At 48.1% G+C, this 23,598-nt stretch overlaps 2 protein-coding genes across 2 annotated transcripts in view; one reads left to right on the top strand and one right to left on the bottom strand.

Moving 5' to 3' along the window:
• Nucleotides 1-23,598, bottom strand: part of RNF212 (ring finger protein 212) — an 80,003-nt gene that overhangs the window by 53,080 nt on the left and 3,325 nt on the right. The window contains exon 3 of the mRNA XM_073618378.1: nucleotides 10,341-10,402. Coding sequence (XP_073474479.1) covers nucleotides 10,341-10,402 — 62 coding nt within the window. The remainder of the gene's footprint in view (nucleotides 1-10,340; nucleotides 10,403-23,598) is intronic.
• LYSMD4 (LysM domain containing 4) overlaps nucleotides 1-23,598 on the top strand; it is a 72,668-nt gene that overhangs the window by 3,855 nt on the left and 45,215 nt on the right.

Consider the following 23,598-nt stretch of genomic DNA (forward strand, 5'->3'; position numbering starts at 1 on the left):
TGCTTTGGGCTGCGGGCCCCCCCTCCCCCAAAGCACCCACCCCCCATGTTGAGGGCATGCGGCCTGGTACGGTTCAGGAGGGGGGGGTGCTCGCTCGTCCCCACCCCCTTTCCTGACCGGCCGGGCTGCGTGCTCAGATCGGGGTCTGGTATGGATTTTAGGGGGGACCCCACGCCGTTTTTTCGGCGTAGGGGGTTTCCCTTTATAATCCATACCAGACCTAAGGGCCTGGTATGCACTGCGCTCGCCGCAATAGGAAAATTTGTTTTTTCTATTGCAGCGAGCGCGAAATGCAATACCCTGCCCTCGCGTCGTATCTGGTCCGTTGGACCAGCATACACACGAGCGGGCTTTCCGCCAGAAACTGAGTCCGACGGAAAGATTTAAAACTTTTTTCAAGTTCGCCGGAGGCTACACACGGGCGGATTGTCCGGCAGACTCTGGTCCGCCGGACCAAGTATGCCGGAAAGTCAGACCGTGTGTACGCGGCATAAGAAGTGGCGTGCACCACATTTACAGAGCAGATAGATCTATCTGTGGCACCTGCGCCAGTTTATATTTTAGAGGGAAACGGAAAGTAGCTCAGGTCTGCACCTCATTAAGAGAGGGAATATGGCAGTTTTCTATATAGAAATCTGCCACAGATTCCCACCAGGTGCGACCCTGTTGTACGGAATGAATGTAAGCTGTCAGCAGAACAAATGCACAGTAAAATCAATGTTTTCCAATAACCCCAATTCACACCTTTACGTTCAGTTGCAGTGCTTTCATAAAGTACAGCAGCATGTATTTTTTTGCACTAGAATGTAAACGGATCAGAAAACACATTAACACATAAATGCTAGTATACTCCTTTAACCACTTGACCCTCAGGCCTATTCTGAAACTTCTCATATAGTGTAAAAATCTGCTGTTTTCTTGCTAGAAAATTACTTAGAACCCCCCCCCCCCTTAAACACTATATATTTTTTTCAAGCAGAGGCACTAGAGAATAAAATGGTGGGTGTTGCAATTTTTTACGTTACACGGTTGTTGCTCAGAGGTTCTTCAAACGCTGTTTTTTTGGAACAAATACACTTTCGTGAATTTTAATGCACAAAAACACAATATAACACATACTGGTTTGGCAAAATATAAAAGATGATGTTATGCCGAGTGAATAAATATCTAACATGAACTAAACAGCGCTTGCCCCACCCCACGTCTATCTAATGAAAGCTATGTGCTTATTCAATAAATACACTGGTGAATATCAAAATGACAGTCGTGACTGAGTAGCAAACTATAAGTTAATAACTCTAATGTTACATAAATATCTAATAATAGTGACTTGATTTAAATGGTAAAGTGACTCGTGATGATGAGTGCAAATACAGCAAGACAAAGTACTTGGTGCTCCGTGCTCCAAAGGTGACTGTAATTCCACCACTATGTGGTTCCGCACTCACCAGATGGGTTGGACTCCTCTGCCGTATGGCAAGAAGAGTCACCTGTGCTTTAGGTCTCTTGAGGGAGAACCTATCCCTCTACGATTATCTCTGGACCCTTCCGCTGTATCGGTTGGCCTCCTATGGTGGCGCTCAAAATCCAGGTTGTGCAGGCATGGAATTTACAAAAACCTTTATTCAGCTTAGGCATCTTATAGTAAAAGCTCCTTTAAAAGGTGTGTACAGCTTTAGTAAAAATCTCTGGTAAAAACGTCCTCATGCAGCTATCGGTATTTGTTGAATAGCGCTGTGTGCAGACCAGCATGTGTTCCAACGTCCCTGCAGGATGTGACGTATCGGGACTTCAGGCTTGACGCGTTTCATCATTAAAGTGCGACATTATCAAAAGCTTTGGGACGTGCCTCTTCCCCTGACTTCTCTGTCAAGAGCAATGGCACAACCATCTACCCATCCCCACATGCCAGTGTGCTAGGTGTTATCCTGGATTCTGAACTCTCCTTTTGGCCACACATCCAATCACTTTCCAAAGCTTGCCGCCTCAACCTCTGCAACATCTCCAAACTATGTCCCTTCCTAACCAATGAAACTACAAAGCTCCCGATTCACTCCCTGGTTATCTCTTGCCTCGATTACTGCAACTTCCTCCTCATTGGCTTACTTTTAAATAGCCTTCAGTCCATCATTAATGCTGCTGCTAGACTTATCAACCTTACAAACCGCTCAGTGTCTGCTACCCCTCTCTGCCAATCCCTCCATTGGCTGCCACCCACCCAACAACTTAAATTCAAAATACTAACAATAACTTACAAAGCCATCCACCACTCTGCCCCCAGCTACATCACTAGCCTAGTCTCAAAATACCAACCTACTCCTATTCTTTGTTCCTCCCAAGACCTCCTGCTCTCTAGCACCCTCGTCACCACCTCCCATGCTCACCTCCAGGACTTCTCCCGAGCCTCTCCCATCCTCTAGAATTCCCTACCCCAATCTGTCAGACTGTCTCCAAATCTATTCACTTTTAGGCAATCCCTGAAAACGTTTCTCTTCAGAGAAGCCTACCCTGCCTCCACCTAACAACTGTACTTTCATTTTCTTCATTAGATCATCCCCCACAGTTTTTACCCTTTTGTATCGCTTGACCCTCCCTCCTAGATTGGAAGCTCTAACAAGCAGGGCCCTCTGATCCCTCCTGTATTGAATTGTATTGTAACTGTACTGTCTGCCCTAATGTTGTAAAGCGCTGCGTAAACTGTTGGTGCTATATAAATCCTGTATAACAATAAATAATAATAATAATTGATGAAATCTCATCGCTTCTGGTTTCTGACGTTACACAGTGGGAGGAACAACATCAGTTCCTCTCACTGTGTCCCAGGAACAGGATGCCGCTGGTCGCATAGGAGAGCCTGGCAAAACGCGGCGGGAGGGAGGTGGGACCCCTTTCTGCCACCTGTAAAAGTAATCCAATGGCTTCTTGCAGTTGCAGCGATGACCAAGATATCGCCCTTCCAATCCAGCAACGTACTGGTACAATGCTGATTGGCAAGTGGTTAAAGAAGAACTCCACTCTTACTATCAAAAATAATCTTTTTAAATGCTAAAAATGGTCCCTGTGTAAAGGCAAAAAAAAAAACATACATACTAGACAATGGAATCCAGCATTGTTTTGCTTGTAGGGAAAGTTCTCCCTTTGCGTCTCATCTCTAGCGCTGCCACCTTGAATTAATTTCCACTTTTCCAGCGCATGTGTAGCAGACACACCAAAGGGATCTATGCCAGGTCTACGGGACCTGGCAGACTCCCGTTATGTGTCTGCACATGTGATGGACCCCTAGCACATGTGTAGATACACCACTGGCAGACATCCATGCAGTTTCTGCACATGCACGAGAGCCCACAAGCTTCCTCCTGGGATCAGCAATGTAGAAATCCCAGGACCTAGACTTTAAGGGGAAAACATTTTGTTTGCAATTCTGTTATAGGAAAGGGGGAGGAGGCAGAAGAGAGCAACATAAAAAAAAGGGTGAAGGGTTTAAAAAAAACTTTTCAAGTAAAAAAAAAAAAAAATGCAATGGAATGCATTTCAAATGCATTAAAAATACATGTAAGCATGCATGTGGAAAAGCACGCTGAATGTAGGGATTGTGGTATGAATTAGCCCTTAATACAGATCTGTCCAATGCAGTAACTCTTCTTCATAACAAGATGTCCCTTGTCTTCTGAGTTGAATGACACCCATCGTTACTCACCCTGGAAGACTGAGGTACGCCCCAACACAGCATGCACTGTCTAATAATGCACAGGGCACCCCTGACATCTTTATGTTCTTTGCATTATTGAGAACTACCCACCACCAGGAGAAGACCACAGACAAAGATGACCTAGCAAGTCAAGTAACAGGAAAAAGCAAAAAAAAACAAATACACCCATGCTCTCACCTCCATGCTGCAGCATATGATACTGCAGCTGTCCCACACCGACTTTAAGACCTGAGCGTTCACATGACCACTCAGTTCTCAGTCTGCTCAGATCAGAGAGCAGTGACTGTCAGTTACCGCTCTCCGCTTTACTCCTCCTGTGCTCACTGGAGTGCCAAGGAGGGGCCAGGCACAGCTGGCTCTCGTCCGGGTGCTGAAAGGTGGAGCCAGCTGTCAATCAGGCAACTGGGTAGACCCCAAAAATATTGCCAAGATCCTTCAAGAACCTGGTTCAGCTCTGCCCTGTCAGCTGACTGTGGGTCACAGGAGTAAAAAAATAATTCTATTTCTTTTTTTTTTTTTTTCAGAAAAAAATATTTTATTGTGAATAAAGTTAGTCAAGGTACATACACTTATAAAGGGCATAGTGTAATAAAAATATTATGTACAACGTGATACATTGAGGTAGAATAAAACCAGTTGCACAACAAGTGTAATATCATGCATAGTAATTTATGTTTAAACAAACGAACAAATATTAACTCATATCTGAGAACAGACATCCCCTGAAATGTGTACCATCCGTAAATGTGCAAGGAGAGAATGGCGTCCCAAACAGGAAAGTGACTCCCAAAGCAGCATCAACATTAGGTAAAGTGCCAATCTGTATACCCATACCTGACTGGAAATTCGAGAGCCATATACTTTCACACCTAGGAGCAGTCTGGTGAGAACTAGTTGAACGGGTTCTCCAGCCATTCCTGTTATATTCAGGTAAATTTGCCTGCCACATTTCTGTGCTGGTATGCAATTTTTTCCCTAACAAGTATTGTATTCACCTGTTGTATCCATTGGGCAGACGTGGGTACTCCAGGAGAGAGCCAGAACCTCGCAATCATCTTTCTAGCAAGGTAAAACAATCTAAGGCAACATAAGTGGAAGGAGGGTAGAGCTCCTCCTCAAAACCACCCAATAGACAAGTAATCGGATCCACGGGCAACTGTAAGTGGTAAACTTTATTAATGGTCTCGGTGACCTCATTCCAGTAGCATACTAATTTAGGGCATTTACAAAGTAAGTGGATCAGAGTACCCTGATGCAGTCAACACCTCGGACACAAGGGGGAGTCTCTCCTTCCCCATTTGTACAATTGTATTAGAGTCCTATACACCCTATGGAGAATAAACAAGTGGGATAGCTTGTGAGCCGCAGAGACAGAAACTAGGGGACTGGTCACCAGAATCTGTTCCCATCTATCCCCATCTATAGGGCCAACATCAGTATCACACTCTTCCCTACAGGGCAGTAGGTCTGGAGCTTGTATATGGGCTAGTAGGCAAGTATAAATACGGGAGATATTCCCCTTCTTACTCACAGTAACGAAAGATAGTGGGAAAGAAGTCAGAGTTGTCAAGGCGCATGACAGAGCATCAACCTTGAAATCTCATGGCATGCCGCAGTCTTAAATACATAAAATAGCGATTTGGTAATGAGGAGAAATCCGCTCTCAACTGAAGAAAGGACTTCACCACTGCACCATCAAACAACTGCAACATGTACTTGATCCCAGCAGTTTTCCAGATGTAATGATCTAGCAGTTTCCCCAATTCAGGGTAGGACCTATTACCCCAAATGGGTGTGCAGTCCAGGAAGCCCTCAATGCTCAGGCGCTTCTTCAACTCCTTCCAGAGTCTCCAGAGCAAGTGGACAGTCGGACACCCTGAAGGAGCACCTGGGAGGCCCATCTCCATCTGGGACATTGAAGAATACTCCACAAGGGAGTGAATTAACAAGGTCCTGGAGGGGTCTGCTACCACTGATAAATCCCACCCTGCAAGCTGCTGCAGCTGTGCAGCCAAGAAATAGGTGAAATAATTCGGGACAGCCATTCCCCCCTGATCTTTAGGGTATTGTAGGGTAGCTAATTTAATGTGGGTCACTCCATTCTTCCATATTAATGCTCTATATTGGGACTCTATACAAGCAAACCAATAGCCAGGTATCCAAATGGGTGTTTTTAGAAGGACATAAAGTAGCTGCAGCGCCCACACCATTTTGATAAGGATTTGCCCTTCCTGTAACTGATAGGGGAAGCTTGCACCAGCTGGCGCATTTATTTTTGAATTTATGTAGAATAGGTTTCAAGTTTTATGAGATATAGTCTCTAGGGTTCCCAGTCACCTCAATACCCAGATATCGAAAGAAGTGAACTACTTCCACTTGAGCCGCCGATGCCGGTATAGGAGAATCTAGGGGGTCTAGCAATAGGAGGGAGGATTCATGCTAATTAATGGTAAATCCAGAGTACTGCTCAAATCTCTCTATGAGACGCATAACAGCCTCCAAGGAACCAACCGTATCCCCCAGGTATATCAAAGTGTCATCCGTGTAGAGGGAGACTTTATCCTCCCTCTCCCCCCAACAAAACCCCACGATGGAGGGGCGAAAGTGGACACCCCTGCCTAGTGCCCCTGTGCAATGGAAACCCCCCCGGACAAGATCCCATTAATTCGTATTCTAGCACAGGGAGCTGGATACAGGAGCTGCACCCAAGCTAGAAAGGTCTTTCCAACCCTGAATTTTCTCAGTACTGCCCAAAGGTATTTCCACTCAATGCTGTCAAAGGCCTTGGCAGCGTCAAGGGAGAACACCACCATATTTCCAGGGTTATCCACAGGTAACTGGAGATTCAGGAACAAACAACGTATGTTGAGGGCAGTAGACTGTGCCGAGATAAAAAACAGACCGGTCCAAATGTACCAGACCTGATACAACTCCTGCCAGTCTCGTGACCAGAACCCTAGCCGATAGTTTAATGTCTGAATTTATAAGTGAAATGGGCCTATACGAGTCGGGCAGCAATGGGTCCTTGCCAGGCTTGGGTATGACCACTATGACTGCCTCGTTCATGGATTGGGGAAGACTGCCAGATCTAACTGTGGCATTCAGGGTATCTAATAAGAGATATACTATATCTTTTATAAATTTCGGCTGGGAGACCATCTGTACCCGGGGAATTACTGTTAGCCATAGAAGCCACTGCTTCAGTGAGTTCCTGAAGTGTAATGGGAGAGTTTAATGTTTTACAACCACTCTTGACAGAGCTGGAAGAGGGCACTGGTCTAAAAAGTCCGCCAATTCCATCTCCGTGGGAGAGACCTTAGAGGTGTACATATCTTCAAAACAGTATCCATAAACCGATTCCACCTGATCCGAACCATGTACAATTGCACCTGTAAGGGTCTGGATGGCATCAATCTGCGACTTTGCCTATTGTGCCTGAGCTATCATCGCCAGCAGATGTCCTGTATTTTCACCCTCCTTGAAGTACCACTGTTGCATAAAAAATAGTTTCTTATCTGCAGCAGTGGTAACAGCTTGTTAATATATGGCCTGGGCAACCAACCAGCTTTGTTCAGATTCTGGTGAGGGCTGAGCAATGTAGTGCTCCTCAGCTTTCCGAGCTTCAGCAGACACCAGAGTCTCCCATTCCCTAGTATTAGACTTGATACCGGATATTTGTTTTATGAGAAGGCCTCAGAGATGCGCCTTTAGGGCGTCCCGAACAACACCCGGAGCTGCAGTATCCCTATTGCATCTAATAAAGGTGGCAAGTGCCCTAGGCTGGGGATCATGGGCAGGGAACAGTTGGAGCCAGAAGGGGTTGACTTTCCACAATCTCCCCCCACGGACACCCGGGACGGTTGCCCACAGGAGAGAATGGTGAGAGATGCTTCAAGGAGCATATTCAATCAGAGTAACTTTAGACATGGCCAAAGGGTTGCATAAACAAAAGTCAATACAGGACAATGCTCTACGTGAGGCGGAATAACACCTCCTATCTGGATATCTGTCCCTCCACGCATCTCCCAAGCCAAGCTCACGATCAGCTTTGCAAATGAGGATTGGCGCACCCAGGACCTCCGGGGGGTCTGCCAGGTTGTGAGAACTTGTCTAGCTTTTTGTCTAGGAGATTATTAAAGTCCCCCAAAACCCTAATGGGTATATCGGTATATGGAGCCATAAATTGTGCTAAGCAGGTAAGGCTATCTGCGGAAAAGGGCGGAGGGACATAAAGATTGCCTATAATACACAGCATGCCAGCTAACTTATATAGTAGAAAAATGTATCTGCCTTGATCATCCACCCGAGAATGTATTAGTTCAAAAGAGACATCATTAGAGATTAAGATACTAACCCTTCTGGAAAATGCGGTGTGAGTGGAGTGAAACTGCACTTGATAAGCAGAGCTTTTCAGTGTAGAGTAGGTAGTAGGTGTGTTTTCTGCAGACACACCACCACATAATGATCCGATTTAAGTGTAGAAAAAAAGTGCCCGACGTTTTTACCACATCACCCAAGCCCCGCACATTCCACGAGACAAGATTACAGTCAACCATAGTGATATCTTAACAATAACAGTAGACATAGCAGCCCCATAGTGAGTGGCATAAAATAAAATAAAAACACTGCTCTGAGCCAGTCATAGGCCCCATTGGGGCACAGGAAGGAGGGCCATGCAATCGGTAAGCATTCCAAAGAAAGGGGGAGGAAGTTTGGGATTCTGCAACTCACAAACACAGGGAGGCACATAGTCAGAGTAGCTGATTGGGAGGCAGTCACTGCATCGATGCAGAAGGCACACGTCAGCAAACTTTGCAAGGGTCCAATGTAGACCAACATAATTCCCAGCAGGGGGCAGGGAGCCAAATAACACAAAATAGAAAAAAAACAGACATAGTCCCCAAAAACAGATGGGGTCAAACATGAGCGGTATGTCCACACGGGACAGGCAGGGGGGGGCCTACGTCACTTTATCCTGTAGATCCGAAGGGACTTGCCAGTTCCACGTGGTAGGGAGCGGTATTAAATACATCAACTGTAGATAAACTTACCGCCTTAAAGGGGTACAAGTAATAGAGCGAATATACCCAACTTGCATTCCACCTGGAAATAGAACAAAAAGCAGGAAAAAAGGCCACGGTTTAGTGGCTCAGTTATGTGGAAGTTTCCGCAGGGTATGTTCCTCTCTAACCAGCCAGTCGGACACAGCAGCAGGATGTTCAAAAAAATGGGTGCGATCATTCGCCGTTACCCTCAATTTTGAAGGCTAGAGCATTGCATAAGAAACATAACAGCGTAATCTTTTCTTGATATCCGTAAACCTAGCCCTCCTGCATTGCAGGCCAGCAGAGAAATCTGGATAGAAAGAGATCTGGACATTATCCATTTTCATCGCCTCACCCTTGATTCTGGCCTGGTATAGGATAGCATCACGATCCTTGAAATTCAGGAGCTTAAATAGAAAAGGCCGTGGAGGTTCCCCAGGGCGTGGAGGCCTCCCAGGAACACGATGCGCCCTCTCAACTGCAAACATGGGAGAAAACACTTCCTGGCCAAAAGCTTCCACAAGCCTGCGATCCCTTAATTTCTGCATATCTTGCCTGATCAATGCAATTTCTATTTTCACTCCTTTAGCCCGGGTTCACACCTATGCGAATTAGATGTGCGTTTCCCCGCATCTTATTCGCATAGTAGGAGAATGTGACTGGCTCCCTATGGAGCCGGTTCACATATCTCGGGGGCGGCTGCGGAGCGCACTGCACAAAAACGCTGTGCATCTTTGGCTCCGTTTCAGGGCTGAATTCAGGCATAGAATCGGCCCTGATTCGTCCCTGAAACTGGGAACAGGGACGCACAGCGCTCCTGTGCGATCCGCAGCCCGTTATAGTGTGAACCCGGGGCTTAAACTCAGCGGTGAGATTAGATAAATTAGTGTTGCAGGAGGTGATTGCAGCAAAGATCTCTCTGAGTGTAGGCTCAGGGTCCTGGGCACTGTGGGCGCTGGGATGACTATCAGAGGCCAGGATAGCAGGGGTACCCACTGTGTCCCAGAGGAGCTCAGCAGGATGATCCAGCCATGCAGGATCATGTTCTGGCTCCTCAGGAGGGTCTCGGGAAGCCCCTGAGGAAGTGATCGTCTGCTGAGCTGGAGTATCTTTGCCCAGTGTCTTTAAAAAAATAGCTTTTGAGCTGCTTCTTTAGCCGGGCCCTGTAAGAAGGTCTTTTCCCACTTAGCCATGGCTCCGAGAGGTAGGAGAGACACAGAGGACAGCTGAAGAGGTGATGAGTGCAAATCCGGTGTGCAGCGGTGGATATGCGGCAACTACAGGAGAATTTCAGGGTAATTTGCAGGTGTTTCGGCGGAGAGAGCCCTCAGCACGTCTCACTCCATGCGCCGCAAGCCATGCCCCTCGTAATTCTATTTTTGGTACCCGCAAGAAGGGTATGGACAAAAGCTTTGGCTATACTTAGCTTTTTTTGTAAGCTTCAAAAGAAAAGTAATAAAAAAAACAAAAAAACATAACATACATGCTGAGCGCCTCCAGATGCAGAGGGGGGAAATGTAATAGATGTGATGTATTAATACCATCATACCATATACCTAAAACAACAATTCCACATAATAACATACCTCATTAGATAGAAATATCGTTTGGCAATGTGATCTGCACACACCACATTCTTCTTTTTTACCTACATGTTAAAAAAAAATATTATTACACGTATATTCATAAATAAATCTTTAAACACAGATATAAACCCAGTGTTAGTGTGGCTAAGCAATAAAAGGCACTGGGGGGACAGTGACAAGTTCATTGGTGTTTGAGTTTATTTATTTAGCACATTCATGAATTAGAGAAGTCAACAGAATGGATTGATTTCTCTTAAAGCCAATGGTAGCTTAGAATCCTATGCTCTTATGCCCCGTACACACGGTCGGATTTTCCGATGGATAATGTCCGATCGGAGCGTGTTGTCGGAAATTCCGACCGTGTGTGGGCGCCATCGGACATTTTCCATCGGATTTTCCGACACACAAAGTTGGACAGCAGGAGATAAAATTTTCCGACAACAAAATCCGATCGCGTCAATTCCGACCGTGTGTGGCCTGTTCCGACGCACAAAGTGCCACGCATGCTCAGAAGAAATTCCAACACGGGACAGCTCGTTCTGGTAAACTTAGCGTTCGTAATGGATAAAGCACTTTCGTCACGCTGCAATGTTCAAAATGGTTTAATACAGCGCACTCTCTTCTTCTTTATAATGTGACAAGAATTAAGTCGTTTTGATGCTCATATTCACACATACTTCTCACAAAGTTTTTTCGTTACTATTTATCGGGATTCCCTCAATATATTTTGATTTCTCACATCTGACAACATATTTTTTTTTTTTTCGTTTTTTTACTTTAATGTAGAATCTTTTTTTGTGTTTCTCTTTTTATTTTTATTTTTTTTGGTGATTTTGATTTGTACTCCCGAAAATGTTTGTGTGTTTTTTGTGACAAGTTCCCACAACACCATTGATATGTTGTTCTATTTAATCTGTAGGAGATTGTTTGGTGTTGTTGTCCCTTGTTAATTTCACATTGTACTTTAGAAATGTACCTGAATCGTCACCAACAAACTGTCCTTTTTGGATGAAAACACACACAAGAGAGTAGAATTTACCGAAAAATATTTTATTAAGGGGTCACAACTATAAACAAAGAGGGAGGCAACGCTGGAGAAACTGCAGAAGTGGGCGAAGCCTTGGACTCCAAGGGCAGACATCAATTATTTAAAAGCAAAATTGGTGGCCTGAGGAGTCCATATCTAAGGGAGTGCAGTCTGGTCCAGAAGTCCCAGAGATCTGGAAAGCAGCAGATGACATCTGTGTCCCCAGGCTGTGATCATACGAGAGACTGCATCTTCTGTCAGACCAGACTGAACCCAGGGTCATCACTCTTTGGTCTTCCTTCCACGCTTCCTTCCAGCCTTTGGCTGTGGTGGTGGAGTTGTGGCAGCAGGAGGAGGAGGAGGAGGAGGATCATCGTCGATCTCAATGACATCCGTCTTGTGTGTCAGTTCCCCACTCTCCCCCTTACGTAGGACTTTATAAATCAGGTCCTCAGAGATCTTGCGTTGGCCCTCCTGCATGCCCTGCAATTTGGTGGCAGCCATGCAGGCAAAGGCCTCTTCAGGACTGGGGAAGGCTCGGAGGGACGCCGAAGCCTCCTGGATCAGCCTGTACGCTGAATCCTGCACAGGACTGGGAGTGGCCTTCCTGGCCCTTTTGTATGGCAGGCGGAGGGGAGGGACCTGAGACTCAGTCAGGCTGCGACTGGTCCCTGGCTTCTCTTGGCTGACACTTAGCCCCGCCTCCTCCTGGCTGCCACTAATCCCCGCCTCCTCCTGACTGCCACATTCCACAGCCTCCTCCTGGCTGAGGTCTTCCTGTGTATGAAAAAGGGACATAGTTTTAGTATTGTTTTCATCAATCACACACAATTTTCACCTCCTGACTGCTGCAAATTCAATGTTAACAAATATAACAGACTATCCTTCTGAGCCCAGCATTTTGCATTCTTGTCCCAATTTTGGGTGCCCACTACTGTCTATTGATATGTAAAACACTTTTTTCAATCAGCAATTAGTGATCAATAATAACATCTAGTAAACATCATTTATTTATTGACCAGAAATCTGTAGAAGAATGCTATACCTGACTCAAGCTGGGCTCCTCCACTTCTTCCTGGCTGGAAGGCCCAGGTTGGACATCGGAAGCCTCAGCTGGTATGGAAGGAAGAGTGGAAGGAAGAGTAGAGAGGGATTCCCTGACTTCAGTGTGGTCTGACAGAAATCGCAGTCTCTCATAGTACCACAGCCTGGGGACATAAACGTCATCTGCTGCAGCTCCGGATCTCTGGGAATCTGTGACCTTCTTGCGCTCCCTAAGATAAGTGCTCCTCAGGCCACCAATTTTAGCTTTCAAATAGGGGATGGTTGCTGTGGGGACCACCGGCTTCACCAACTCCAGCAGTTTCTCCAGCGCTGTCTGCCTCTTCTGTTTGTGGTTATAGTGGGGGTGTCTGACCTGCCACAGACAGGGCAGCTCTCTGTACTTGTCAATAAACAGGGGCAGGAAATTGTGGTCGTTGAAACCATCCATTTTCTCTGCAAGACACAACACAAGACAAACCCTAATGTCAGGCCAAACTCCCCTAATCTTGTTACAATATAGGCTTCAATTTCGAAGCAGTATAGGCCCAAGTTTAGATCCTACCTTTGTTAGCACGATCGGCGTCTCCGATGCTCCTTCCTCCGCTCACAGATCGTACGTAAGACGCGCGCGTTACGATTTATACACACTGCGCATGCGTATAACTCCGCCCGCCCCTGACGTTCTTTCTATTCTATTCCCCGCCCCTTTTCGTTCGGCGCAGTGGAGGAAGAGCACATGGCGGATAGACAGCAGGATCGTGCTAAGTACAGCAACGAGGAGGAGGGGGAGGAAAGGCCGGAGCCTGAAACGTCCCGATCCAGAAAGAGATTAAAGGACTCAAATATGTCCTTTGGGGAGATGTTGGAGATGGTGGACATCCTGAAGAAGGCCGACTATGATGGAAAGTATGGGCCTTACCCCAACCACAATGTCCGAAAGGCCAAGATCATGGCGAAAGTGGTCAGGAGTCTGCACCGGAAATTCGGGGTACGACGATCGAAAGATCAGCTCAGGAAGCGGTGGTCGGACCTCAAATTACGAGAACACGAGCAGTACAGAAAGATCCGGAGAGTGCTGCAAAAAAGTAAGTAGTTGTGCTGTGTTCCTATTGTTCTTGTGTTTATTACGTTCGTGCTGCTCCATGTGCTTTTAGGAACTGTTGTACAGTTTAAAATGGCAACTTTCATGTTCATGGGCACATTATTCGTTCGGATCACACATTTTTTTTTCGGACTATAAAATACCATTGTTTAGCCCATATGCATTTGGCCACCATTTTGAGGCCCTATACTTGTCTTCAAAGAATTGGGTTGTGTAGATGGGTTTGTTACTAGAATGAAATGCAAACTAGATTGTGTGTGTCACAAACACGTACTTACCGAGGCCGAGATGCCGAGAGCGGCTCGCCCTTACGACCACGCGCACCCAGACCCCCGAAATGGGTACAGGAGGCTGGGGGCGCGCGGAGGCACGGGCTTCCGGGTGAATAGCAGGTTCAGAGGCTGGAAGCGGGTGCCCCGAGATCCAGGGGGGAGCAAGGCTGCAAACACAAGCAGAGGTTAGGGAATAGGCAGGTATGATCAGGGTAGTCCAGCAGAGAGGTGGTTAAACAGGCCAGGGGTTCGGTACACAGGTCAGGCAGAGTGCTTAGGGACAATCCAGGAGAGTAGCGGTTAATCAGGCAGAGGTTCGGTACACAGAGCAGGCAAGCACTAGGGACAATCCAGGAGAGTAGTGGTTAATCAGGCAGAGGTTCGGTACACAGATCAGGCAGGCACTAGGGACAATCCAGGAGAGTAGTGGTTAATCAGGCAGAGGTTCGGTACACAGATCAGGCAGGCACTAGGGACAATCCAGGAGAGTAGTGGTTAATCAGGCAGAGATTCGGTACACAGATCAGACTATAAGGCTTTAGGGAACACAGGCACAAGGAAGCAGGGGAGAGCTGACGACAAACCAGCAACCCGACTGGGTGCTGGAGCCGTCAGATATAGCCCCCGTGCCCGGCGAGCGCGTCAGCGTGACGCGCTACCGGGCACCCGCACGGGCTACGGCGCGCACACGGGGACCGCCGTGCACCCGCGCGCGCCGCACCATCAGGCCGCGGACGGGTGTGCGGCGAAGCGCTCGTCCCGTGCGCATGCGCACCGGAGCCCGGCGAGCGGAGACGCTCCCTGGCTCCTGACAGTGCCCCCCTCCTAAGGGCGGACACTGGACGCCAAGGCTGGCCATTAGTTCTGGATGATCTTGATGGAATGCTCGAATTAACTGTGGAGCGTGTAGGTTCCTGGCGGGTTCCCAAGAATTATCTTCGGGAGGGTACCCCTTCCATTGAATCAGGTACTGTAACTGCCTGCCCCTCTTCCTGCAACCAAGAATGGATTCCACTTCAAATTCATTCTCGCCATCAATTCTGACTGGCGGAGGAGGAGGTTCTTTTCTTCCTGGAAAAGGGCTGGGCACCACAGGCTTCAATAGTGACACATGAAAAACGGGGTGAATCCGGTATGTTTTGGGAAGTGTCAATTCCACCGCCACAGGGTTGATAATCCTCTTGATTTGAAAAGGCCCAATGAACTTAGGCCCGAGCTTTCGAGAAGGCAGAGGTAATTTCAGATTGATGGTGGACAGCCAGACCTCGTCTCCTACGTCAAATTTTGGACTTGCCTTTCTGCCCCGGTCGTACTGTTTCTTATAGTCCCCCTGGATCTTGTGTAAAGTATCTTGAATCCTTTGAAAATTGGACTGTAGTGAGATTATCCTATCCTGGACTGCAGGAACTGCCGTTTCTGGAATGTTGTTAGCAAAGGATGTGGGATGGAACCCACAATTGGTCCAGAAAGGAGTCTGGTTGGTGGAGGCATGGATAGAATTATTGTACGCAAATTCCGCGTAAGAGAGAAGGCTCGCCCAATCATCCTGAGAACCCGAACAAAAGCATCGGAGGTACTGCTCCAGCGTCTGGTTGGTCCTCTCTGTCTGACCATTGCTCTGAGGGTGATAAGCTGAAGAAAGGCAAATGTTGATCCCCAAAGCCTTGCACAGTTCTCTCCAGAATTTGGACGTGAACTGAACGCCTCTGTCTGACACGATACTCCTTGGGTATCCCATGGAGCCTAACGATCTCCTTTAGAAAAATGTTGGCCGTCTCCACGGCAGAGGGAGTACCCCTCATGGGCAGAAAGTGGGCCATTTTGGAAAGGCGGTCGACCACAACTAGGATGGTGGAGAAATTCTCTGAGCTGGGTAGGTCAACGATGAAGTCCATGGAGACGTCAGCCCAAGGTCGTTCCGGAATGGGCAAAGGTCTGAGCAAACCCCAGGGTTTGATGTTCTGGCCCTTGCTTCTCTGGCATAGGAGACAGGACGCCACATATTCCCTACAGTCCCTTCTCCATCCTGGCCACCAAAAGGAACGAGAAAGGAGCTCAGCCGTCTTCTTGTTCCCGAAGTGTCCTGCCATCTTGTGATCATGACACATTTGAAGGGCTAGGGGCCGAGTCACCTGTGGTACAAATATTTTTCCTTTGATCCAGAAAAGGTCTTCATATTTTTTCAGGGAATGCACAGCTGGTTCCGTACATGTGTCTGATGAAGATTTGATGGAGGATATTAAGTCTGCTTGGGTTAATCCAAGAAAATTTTGAGGAGAGAGGATCGTGCATGGTGTTGGTATTTGGGAGTCTGCGGAAAACATTCGTGAAAGGGCATCAGCCTTCCCGTTCTTTGCCCCAGGTCTGTATGCAATATGGAAATTAAAACGAGAGAAGAACAGGGCCCATCGGGCTTGGCGGGGTTTTAATCGTCTTGCTGTTCTGAGGTACTCAAGGTTTTTGTGATCCGTAAAGATCATCACCGGATGGACTGCCCCCTCCAGCAGATACCTCCATTCCTCCAAAGCAAACTTTATAGCCAGCAGCTCTCTGTCACCCACGTCGTAATTAAGTTCCGGTGGACTGAGTTTCCGGGAAGCGAAAGCTACTGGATGCAGGATGGCCTTTGGTCCCTGTCTCTGGGAAAGGATTGCTCCGGTTGCGATTTCTGATGCATCGACCTCCAATACGAAGGGTTGAGTCGGGTCAGGATGGCAAAGGATTGGAGCAGAACTGAATAGTTCTTTTAACTTAAGAAAAGCCTCTTGAGCGGCTGCGGACCACTGGAACGAATGATGCTGCCGAGTTAGTTGAGTAATAGGTGCCACAATGGCAGAGAATCCCACGATGAATTTCCGATAGAAATTAGCAAATCCGATAAACCTCTGTACTGCTTTCTTATTTGATGGAGCTGGCCACTCCTGAATTGCCTGAATCTTCTGAGGGTCCATTGCAACCCCATTGGTGGAGAGTATGAATCCCAAGAATTGTATGGTTGATCTCTCAAACTCACACTTTTCGGCTTTTAGGTATAGCTTGTGTTGCAAGAGAATAGCGAGAACTGTTTTAACGTGTCTCCTGTGCATCTCTAGCGTAGGGGAGAAGATGAGGATGTCGTCCAGATACACCACCAGGAAGTCATCTAGATATTGTCGGAAGATGTCATTCACTAGATGTTGGAAGGTGGCTGGAGCATTGCAGAGGCCGAATGGCATCACCAAATATTCAAAGTGGCCGAATCTGGATCTAAAGGCCGTTTTCCATTCGTCTCCAGCCCTGATCCTGACGAGGTTGTAGGCCCCCCGGAGGTCAAGTTTGGAGAACACCTTGGCCGATCGAAACCTTTGGAATAGCTCAGGAATGAGTGGCAGCGGGTACCGATTCTTGATTGTGATGTTGTTGAGTTGTCGATAGTCTACGCAGGGTCTAAGAGTACCGTCTTTTTTTCCCACGAAAAAGATACCTGCTCCAGCGGGTGAAGATGAAGGGCGGATGAAACCTTTCTCAAGATTTTCATCTATGTACTGCTTTAGAGCCTCCAGCTCGGTTTCAGAAAGGGGGAATATCCGGCCAAATGGAATCTCAGAGCCAGGAAGAAGATCAATTGGACAGTCGTAGGCCCTGTGAGGTGGTAGGCGGTCAGCCATTTGTTTACTGAAGACTTCCTGAAACTCGAGATATTCAGAGGGGACGTGTTGGAGGTTGTTTGGTGGTACCGCCATTGTGGCACAAACTTTGGAATCCGGAAGCAGGCAGTGTTGGGAGCAATACTGAGAAGGGAATGATACTGACTTGGTGCTCCATTTGATTAGCGGATCGTGGGCTTGCAACCATGGTAGGCCGAGTATGATGGGGAAGATTGGTGAGCGAATTAGGTCAAGCCGTAAGAACTCCCGGTGGCCGGAGTCCGTGACGACTGAAATAGGTTGGGTCTCCTGGGTGATGGGGCCTGAGCAAGGAAGGGATCCGTCGGCCAGGTGTATTTGTAGATCCTGCTCTTTGGTCTGTAGAGGGATCTTCAATCTGTGTGCCAAGGCGGAATCTATAAAACAGCTGCAGGCCCCGGAATCAACGATGGCCTGCAGGCGAGTCTCCTTTTCCGGAAGCTGCAGAGAAACAAACAACATCACATAAGCCTTGGGGATGTTATGGTTAGGAAAGTTCAATATGTTTGACTGAGGGAACTTACTGGGCCTGATCGGACAGCTGCGCAGGAAGTGCCCGGTTCCTCCGCAGTAGAGGCAAAGGTTAGACTGCCGTCTGCGCTGTTTTTCCTCGGAGGTCAAGGGACCTCGGACCAAACCGAGCTGCATTGGTTCGACCTCAGGGACCGATGCGGTAGTAACTGAAGGTGAAGTTTGGGATACTGTGGAGTGAGGTCGCGGTGATGCCCAGGCAGGGCGAGGCTGCTGAAACCGTTCTGAGCGCCGCTCCCTAAGGCGCCGATCAAGTTTTGTAGCTGCTTGAATAAGTTCCTCTAAGGAAGCAGGGGTCTCCATCCTGGCTAACTCGTCTTTGAGTAATTCAGATAGGCCTTGGCGGTACTGGTAACGTAAGGCCGGCTCATTCCAGTTGGTGTCGGCCGCCCACTTACGGAATTCTACTGTATAGTCCTCAATAGGTCTTCTTCCTTGGGACAAATGGTGCAAGATAGCTTCGGCGGTGGCCATGCGTTGCGGATCATCGTAGAGCTGGGTCATGCTCTCAAAGAACGCTTCGATAGTGTTCAGGGCAGGGCTGCGCTGTTCCATCAGGCTGTGGGCCCAAGCCTGGGGTTCCTCGGAAAGCAGGGAAATGGCAAACCCCACCTTGACGATCTCTGAAGAGAAGGTTCTTGGCTGTAGAGCGAAGTATAGGGAACATGCGTTTTTGAAAGCCCTAAACTTCTTGCGATCTCCCGAGAACCGTTCAGGTGTAGGGACCCTGGGCTCAGGAAGGGCCATAACCACAGTGGGGTTGGCCGGAGCTTGAGGAAGCGGACCCCCACTGCTGGGTGCAGGAGCTGCGGCTGCGGAGGGTAGTAACCCGGAGATCTGCTGCAGGCGGTTATCAACTTGTGTGTAGCCTTCTTGCAGCTTTTGTACGGAGTCCGCCAGGGTAGATACTTGCTGACATAAGATCTCCAAAGGAGAGCGCGCTCTGTCGGCCTCAGACATCTGGCTGGTTTGTACTGTCACAAACACGTACTTACCGAGGCCGAGATTCCGAGAGCGGCTCGCCCTTACGACCACGCGCACCCAGACCCCCGAAATGGGTACAGGAGGCTGGGGGCGCGCGGAGGCACGGGCTTCCGGGTGAATAGCAGGTTCAGAGGCTGGAAGCGGGTGCCCCGAGATCCAGGGGGGAGCAAGGCTGCAAACACAAGCAGAGGTTAGGGAATAGGCAGGTATGATCAGGGTAGTCCAGCAGAGAGGTGGTTAAACAGGCCAGGGGTTCGGTACACAGGTCAGGCAGAGTGCTTAGGGACAATCCAGGAGAGTAGCGGTTAATCAGGCAGAGGTTCGGTACACAGAGCAGGCAAGCACTAGGGACAATCCAGGAGAGTAGTGGTTAATCAGGCAGAGGTTCGGTACACAGATCAGGCAGGCACTAGGGACAATCCAGGAGAGTAGTGGTTAATCAGGCAGAGGTTCGGTACACAGATCAGGCAGGCACTAGGGACAATCCAGGAGAGTAGTGGTTAATCAGGCAGAGATTCGGTACACAGATCAGACTATAAGGCTTTAGGGAACACAGGCACAAGGAAGCAGGGGAGAGCTGACGACAAACCAGCAACCCGACTGGGTGCTGGAGCCGTCAGATATAGCCCCCGTGCCCGGCGAGCGCGTCAGCGTGACGCGCTACCGGGCACCCGCACGGGCTACGGCGCGCACACGGGGACCGCCGTGCACCCGCGCGCGCCGCACCATCAGGCCGCGGACGGGTGTGCGGCGAAGCGCTCGTCCCGTGCGCATGCGCACCGGAGCCCGGCGAGCGGAGACGCTCCCTGGCTCCTGACAGTGTGTAAGGAGAGGACACTGAGCAGCTGTTTTCACATCTGGACACTGGAGCACTAGTGTGGGACACAAGAACACCATTTTTATTAGGGGGCCACACAGGTGCTCCAGTGTATACTATAGGGGGGTCTCCATCTGTGAAGCTTGTACCAAACAGGTAAAGTATTGCAGCTTGACAAAGGGCACTAAAAAAGCTACATCTTGGAACTCTGCTAAAATAGACAATTGTACCCCACTTCCAAGCAATGTTTCATCTTTAGAGTTCTGCCATCAAATATCTGTGTGCTAATTATACCATTTTTGTTTTACATAGGGGAGAAAAGACTCGGAGGACACCCCTCATCCGAGGAGACCAGAGCCCCCCCCCTCTGGAAGAAGGGGAAATCCCCCCAACACAAGATGAGCAGGAGGAAGAAGACGTGGTGGAACTAGTTACCACAACAGGTGAGTGTCTGCGACCACAGGCTCCGATAAGAGATGGATGGCGGCATATTTTTTAGACCTAATTTATTTTGGGTTTCCTCTCTTTTTAGGTGATCGTGAGGTTGTGGATGAAGATCCTTTCACATCAGAAAGTGCCCAGATCCTGATCGGGGAGATCATGGGGTGTAATTTACAATTGGAAAACATCAAGTAAAACATCAATGATGTTATTCCAAAATATAAAAACATCATTGATGTTTTGGGGCGAGTTTAAAGCCCCTCCAAATCACTTTCTTCTTTTGTGTGCTACAATGTGCGAAATGTTTTTGTGATTTTTCACAAAGCCAAATTTGGAGGATGCACACAGTGTGCCAACATGTGCTATCTGCCATCACGGGAGTTTAATGGACGCGTTTTGGGGGTGCAACCCCTTCCTCAATTATAAAGTAGCGGTGAGGAAGGGCTTTCTCCCCCAAAACACGTCCCTTGATCCCCCGTGATGGCAGATAGCACATGTTGACATTGTGAAATTTGTGTGCATCTTCCAAATTTGGCTTTTCCAGGGGTGATTTCCCCCCATCTGAACGCTATATCAAACACAGTTCCTAAATACTCATGTCTGATATTGCCTTCAAGTTCTACCAAATGTGAACTTTGTAAGATCAAGATTTGTGTCTTTCTTGTGGGTTTTACACAGGCCTGTTTTATATAAAATGCACATTTTGATTTTGGATAATGACACCACAAAAATTGTTATACAACAAACATGTTGGTTTGTCAGAAAAACCTTTGGTAAATGCACATGTGATTGTGCAGGCATTAAAAAGATTGTTCATCAAGAATGTGTGGATTATTGTCTCAACACTACAACACTTTTGGGGTGATGTAATTGTTGTTTTATGAGAAAATGGGGGTAATTTCCTAAGGGCAAATCCACTTTGCACTACAAGTGCAGTTTCAGTGCAGTTGCAAGTGCACTTGTAGTGAAAAGTGTCTTTGCATTTAGTAAATAACAGCCAACAGTGCTTTGTATAAGGTTACACAATCACGACATTTTCTGGACTCCACACATTTCTGTCAGGGTCAGCTCAAACAAACACAAGCAGTAAATGTCCACAAAGAAGAGCCTGGGGGGAGATGCCTGTCGAGAACTTCAAGTCCTGCAGACTTCTCCCTGTGGCCAAATACCGCAGGGTAGCGACCAACCTCTGCTCCGCAGTGATGGCTTGCCTCATGCAGGTATCCTGCCTGCTGATATAGGGGGTCAGCGAAGCCAACAAACGGTGAAATACGGGGTCCGTCATCCTGAGAAAGTTCCTGAAATCATCAGGATTATTCTCACGGATCTCACGGAGCAAAGGCATATGACAGAACTGGTCACGCTGAAGCAACCAATTCTTGGTCCATGAACTCCTCCCCACCCTGTTCATGGACTGGACTTGTGTCAAGGTCAGGACCCCCAACACCAAGCCCCCGCACAGCACGAACTGTACGAGGAGTACGCATACGAAACATGGCTAGAAAACGGTCGGCTGCTCAGAACGAAGTAACAGAACGCACTGAAGAACAGCAAGGCCTGTGAAGAGCGACCTGAAAAACAGCAACGAGCGGACAAGATCGCACAGAAAACTCCGATACGAACTGACTGCACGCACTGAAGAGCAAATACAAACCCACAAGCACAAACTGAACAGCAGAAAACGATCTGAAAGCCACGAGTCTGAAAAAGCGCGAATCGTCTCTCACCAAACTTTTACTAACACGAGATTAGCAAAAGGAGCCCAAAGGGTGCCGCGCTTGGTTCTGAACCGGCCTTTTCTAGTCTCGTCGTACGTGGTGTACGTGACCGCGTGGTTGTCGATCGGAAATTCCGACAACTTTGTGCGACCGTGTGTAGGCAAAACAAGTTTGAGCCAACATCCGTCGGAAAAAATCCTAGGATTTTGTTGTCGGAATGTCCGAACAAAGTCCGACCGTGTGTACGGGGCATAACAGTTTATATTACTTTAGCACCCCTTGGTGTATATGGTGTAAATAGGTTAGGTGTGGCTTAAGCAAATTTAGTTTATCTCACAAGAAGCTAAAGTAAGCATGTATGTGGGGTTCAAGCTCAGGTCAGGCCTCTGTTGTCTCCCCCTGGTTCTAGAAGTTTCCAGAAACTTCTAGAAGCTAATGGGCGGGGGTACAGAAGCAGGGATCCCCCCCCCCAGAGCCAACAAAGGGAGAAAACAACTGGATGCAATATTTAGCTAGCCTCAAAAAAGAGACAGTGTCACAACTTACCTTTATCCCCCTGCTCTGGGATTTACTCATAAAAGCCAGGTGCGCTGGCATTTTCCACTAAGGGGACATAGAGCTCCTACATACAGTTGAGACTTTTCTATTCTCTACTAAGGGGACATAGAGCTCCTACATACAGTTGAGACTTTGCTATTTTCTACTAAGGGGATGAAGAGCTCCTACATACAGTTGAGATTTTGCTATTTCTACTAAGGGGACACAGAGCTTGTGATGGGAGTCACTTTGGGCGGGGGGCTTGTGGAACCCAGCTTACCTTGGGGAGCTCTGGAAACTCCGTGTCCAGCTCCCCTGGCCCCTCCTATGTGTAAGTTACCCTGTGTCTATTAGGGGCACAGGGTGGCCGAGAACTCTAGTTGAGTCTGTCCTAACCAGACTCACCGTACAACCACACCGGACTCAGCATTTTGCTTTAACCATGTTATCCAGGGTTCTATATGTGTGGTTTGGGTTGAAAGGAAGGGGTTCATGCACTTGGGACATTAATGTTTGTGAGCAATATCCTTCAAAAAATGTATGAAGATGGATGGTTTCACCTTTCAGACCAGTGGAAGTGCGTCCATAAGGGCGCACGGGTGCCGCCCCATCTCTCCAGCCACCCCCTCTATGACCAATGGATAGTTTCTAATAGGCTCTAATAGGCTTCAAAATAGGTGAACTGCGAGCGCCATGCTTGGCGCTCCCAGTCCACTCAGGTGTGTTAGAAAAGCAAATGAATATTCGCTTTCCTAACACTGAACCGCCTCTCCGCCAATCAGGTGCTCGGGTCTGTTACCCGCTGCCCCACCGAGACAGGGTAAGTGCCGGGCAGACGGCGAGCGGGGGTGGGGTACAGTGGTGGCATTTGATGGCACTGTAGCGCCATTTGATGGGCACAGTGGCGGCATGCGATGGGCACAGTGGCAGCATCCGATGGGCACAGTGGCAGCATTCGATGGGCACAGTGGCAGCATTTGATGGGCACAGTGGCAGCATTGAATGGCACAGTGGCAGCATTTGATGGCACAGTGGCTTCATTTGATGGCACAGTGGCTGCATTTGATGGGCAAAGTGGCTGCAATTGATGGGCACAGTGGCTGCGTTTGATGGGCACTGT

This window comes from Aquarana catesbeiana, linkage group LG03 (assembly GCF_042186555.1).
Source record: "Aquarana catesbeiana isolate 2022-GZ linkage group LG03, ASM4218655v1, whole genome shotgun sequence".
NCBI classification, from domain to species: Eukaryota; Metazoa; Chordata; class Amphibia; order Anura; family Ranidae; genus Aquarana; species Aquarana catesbeiana.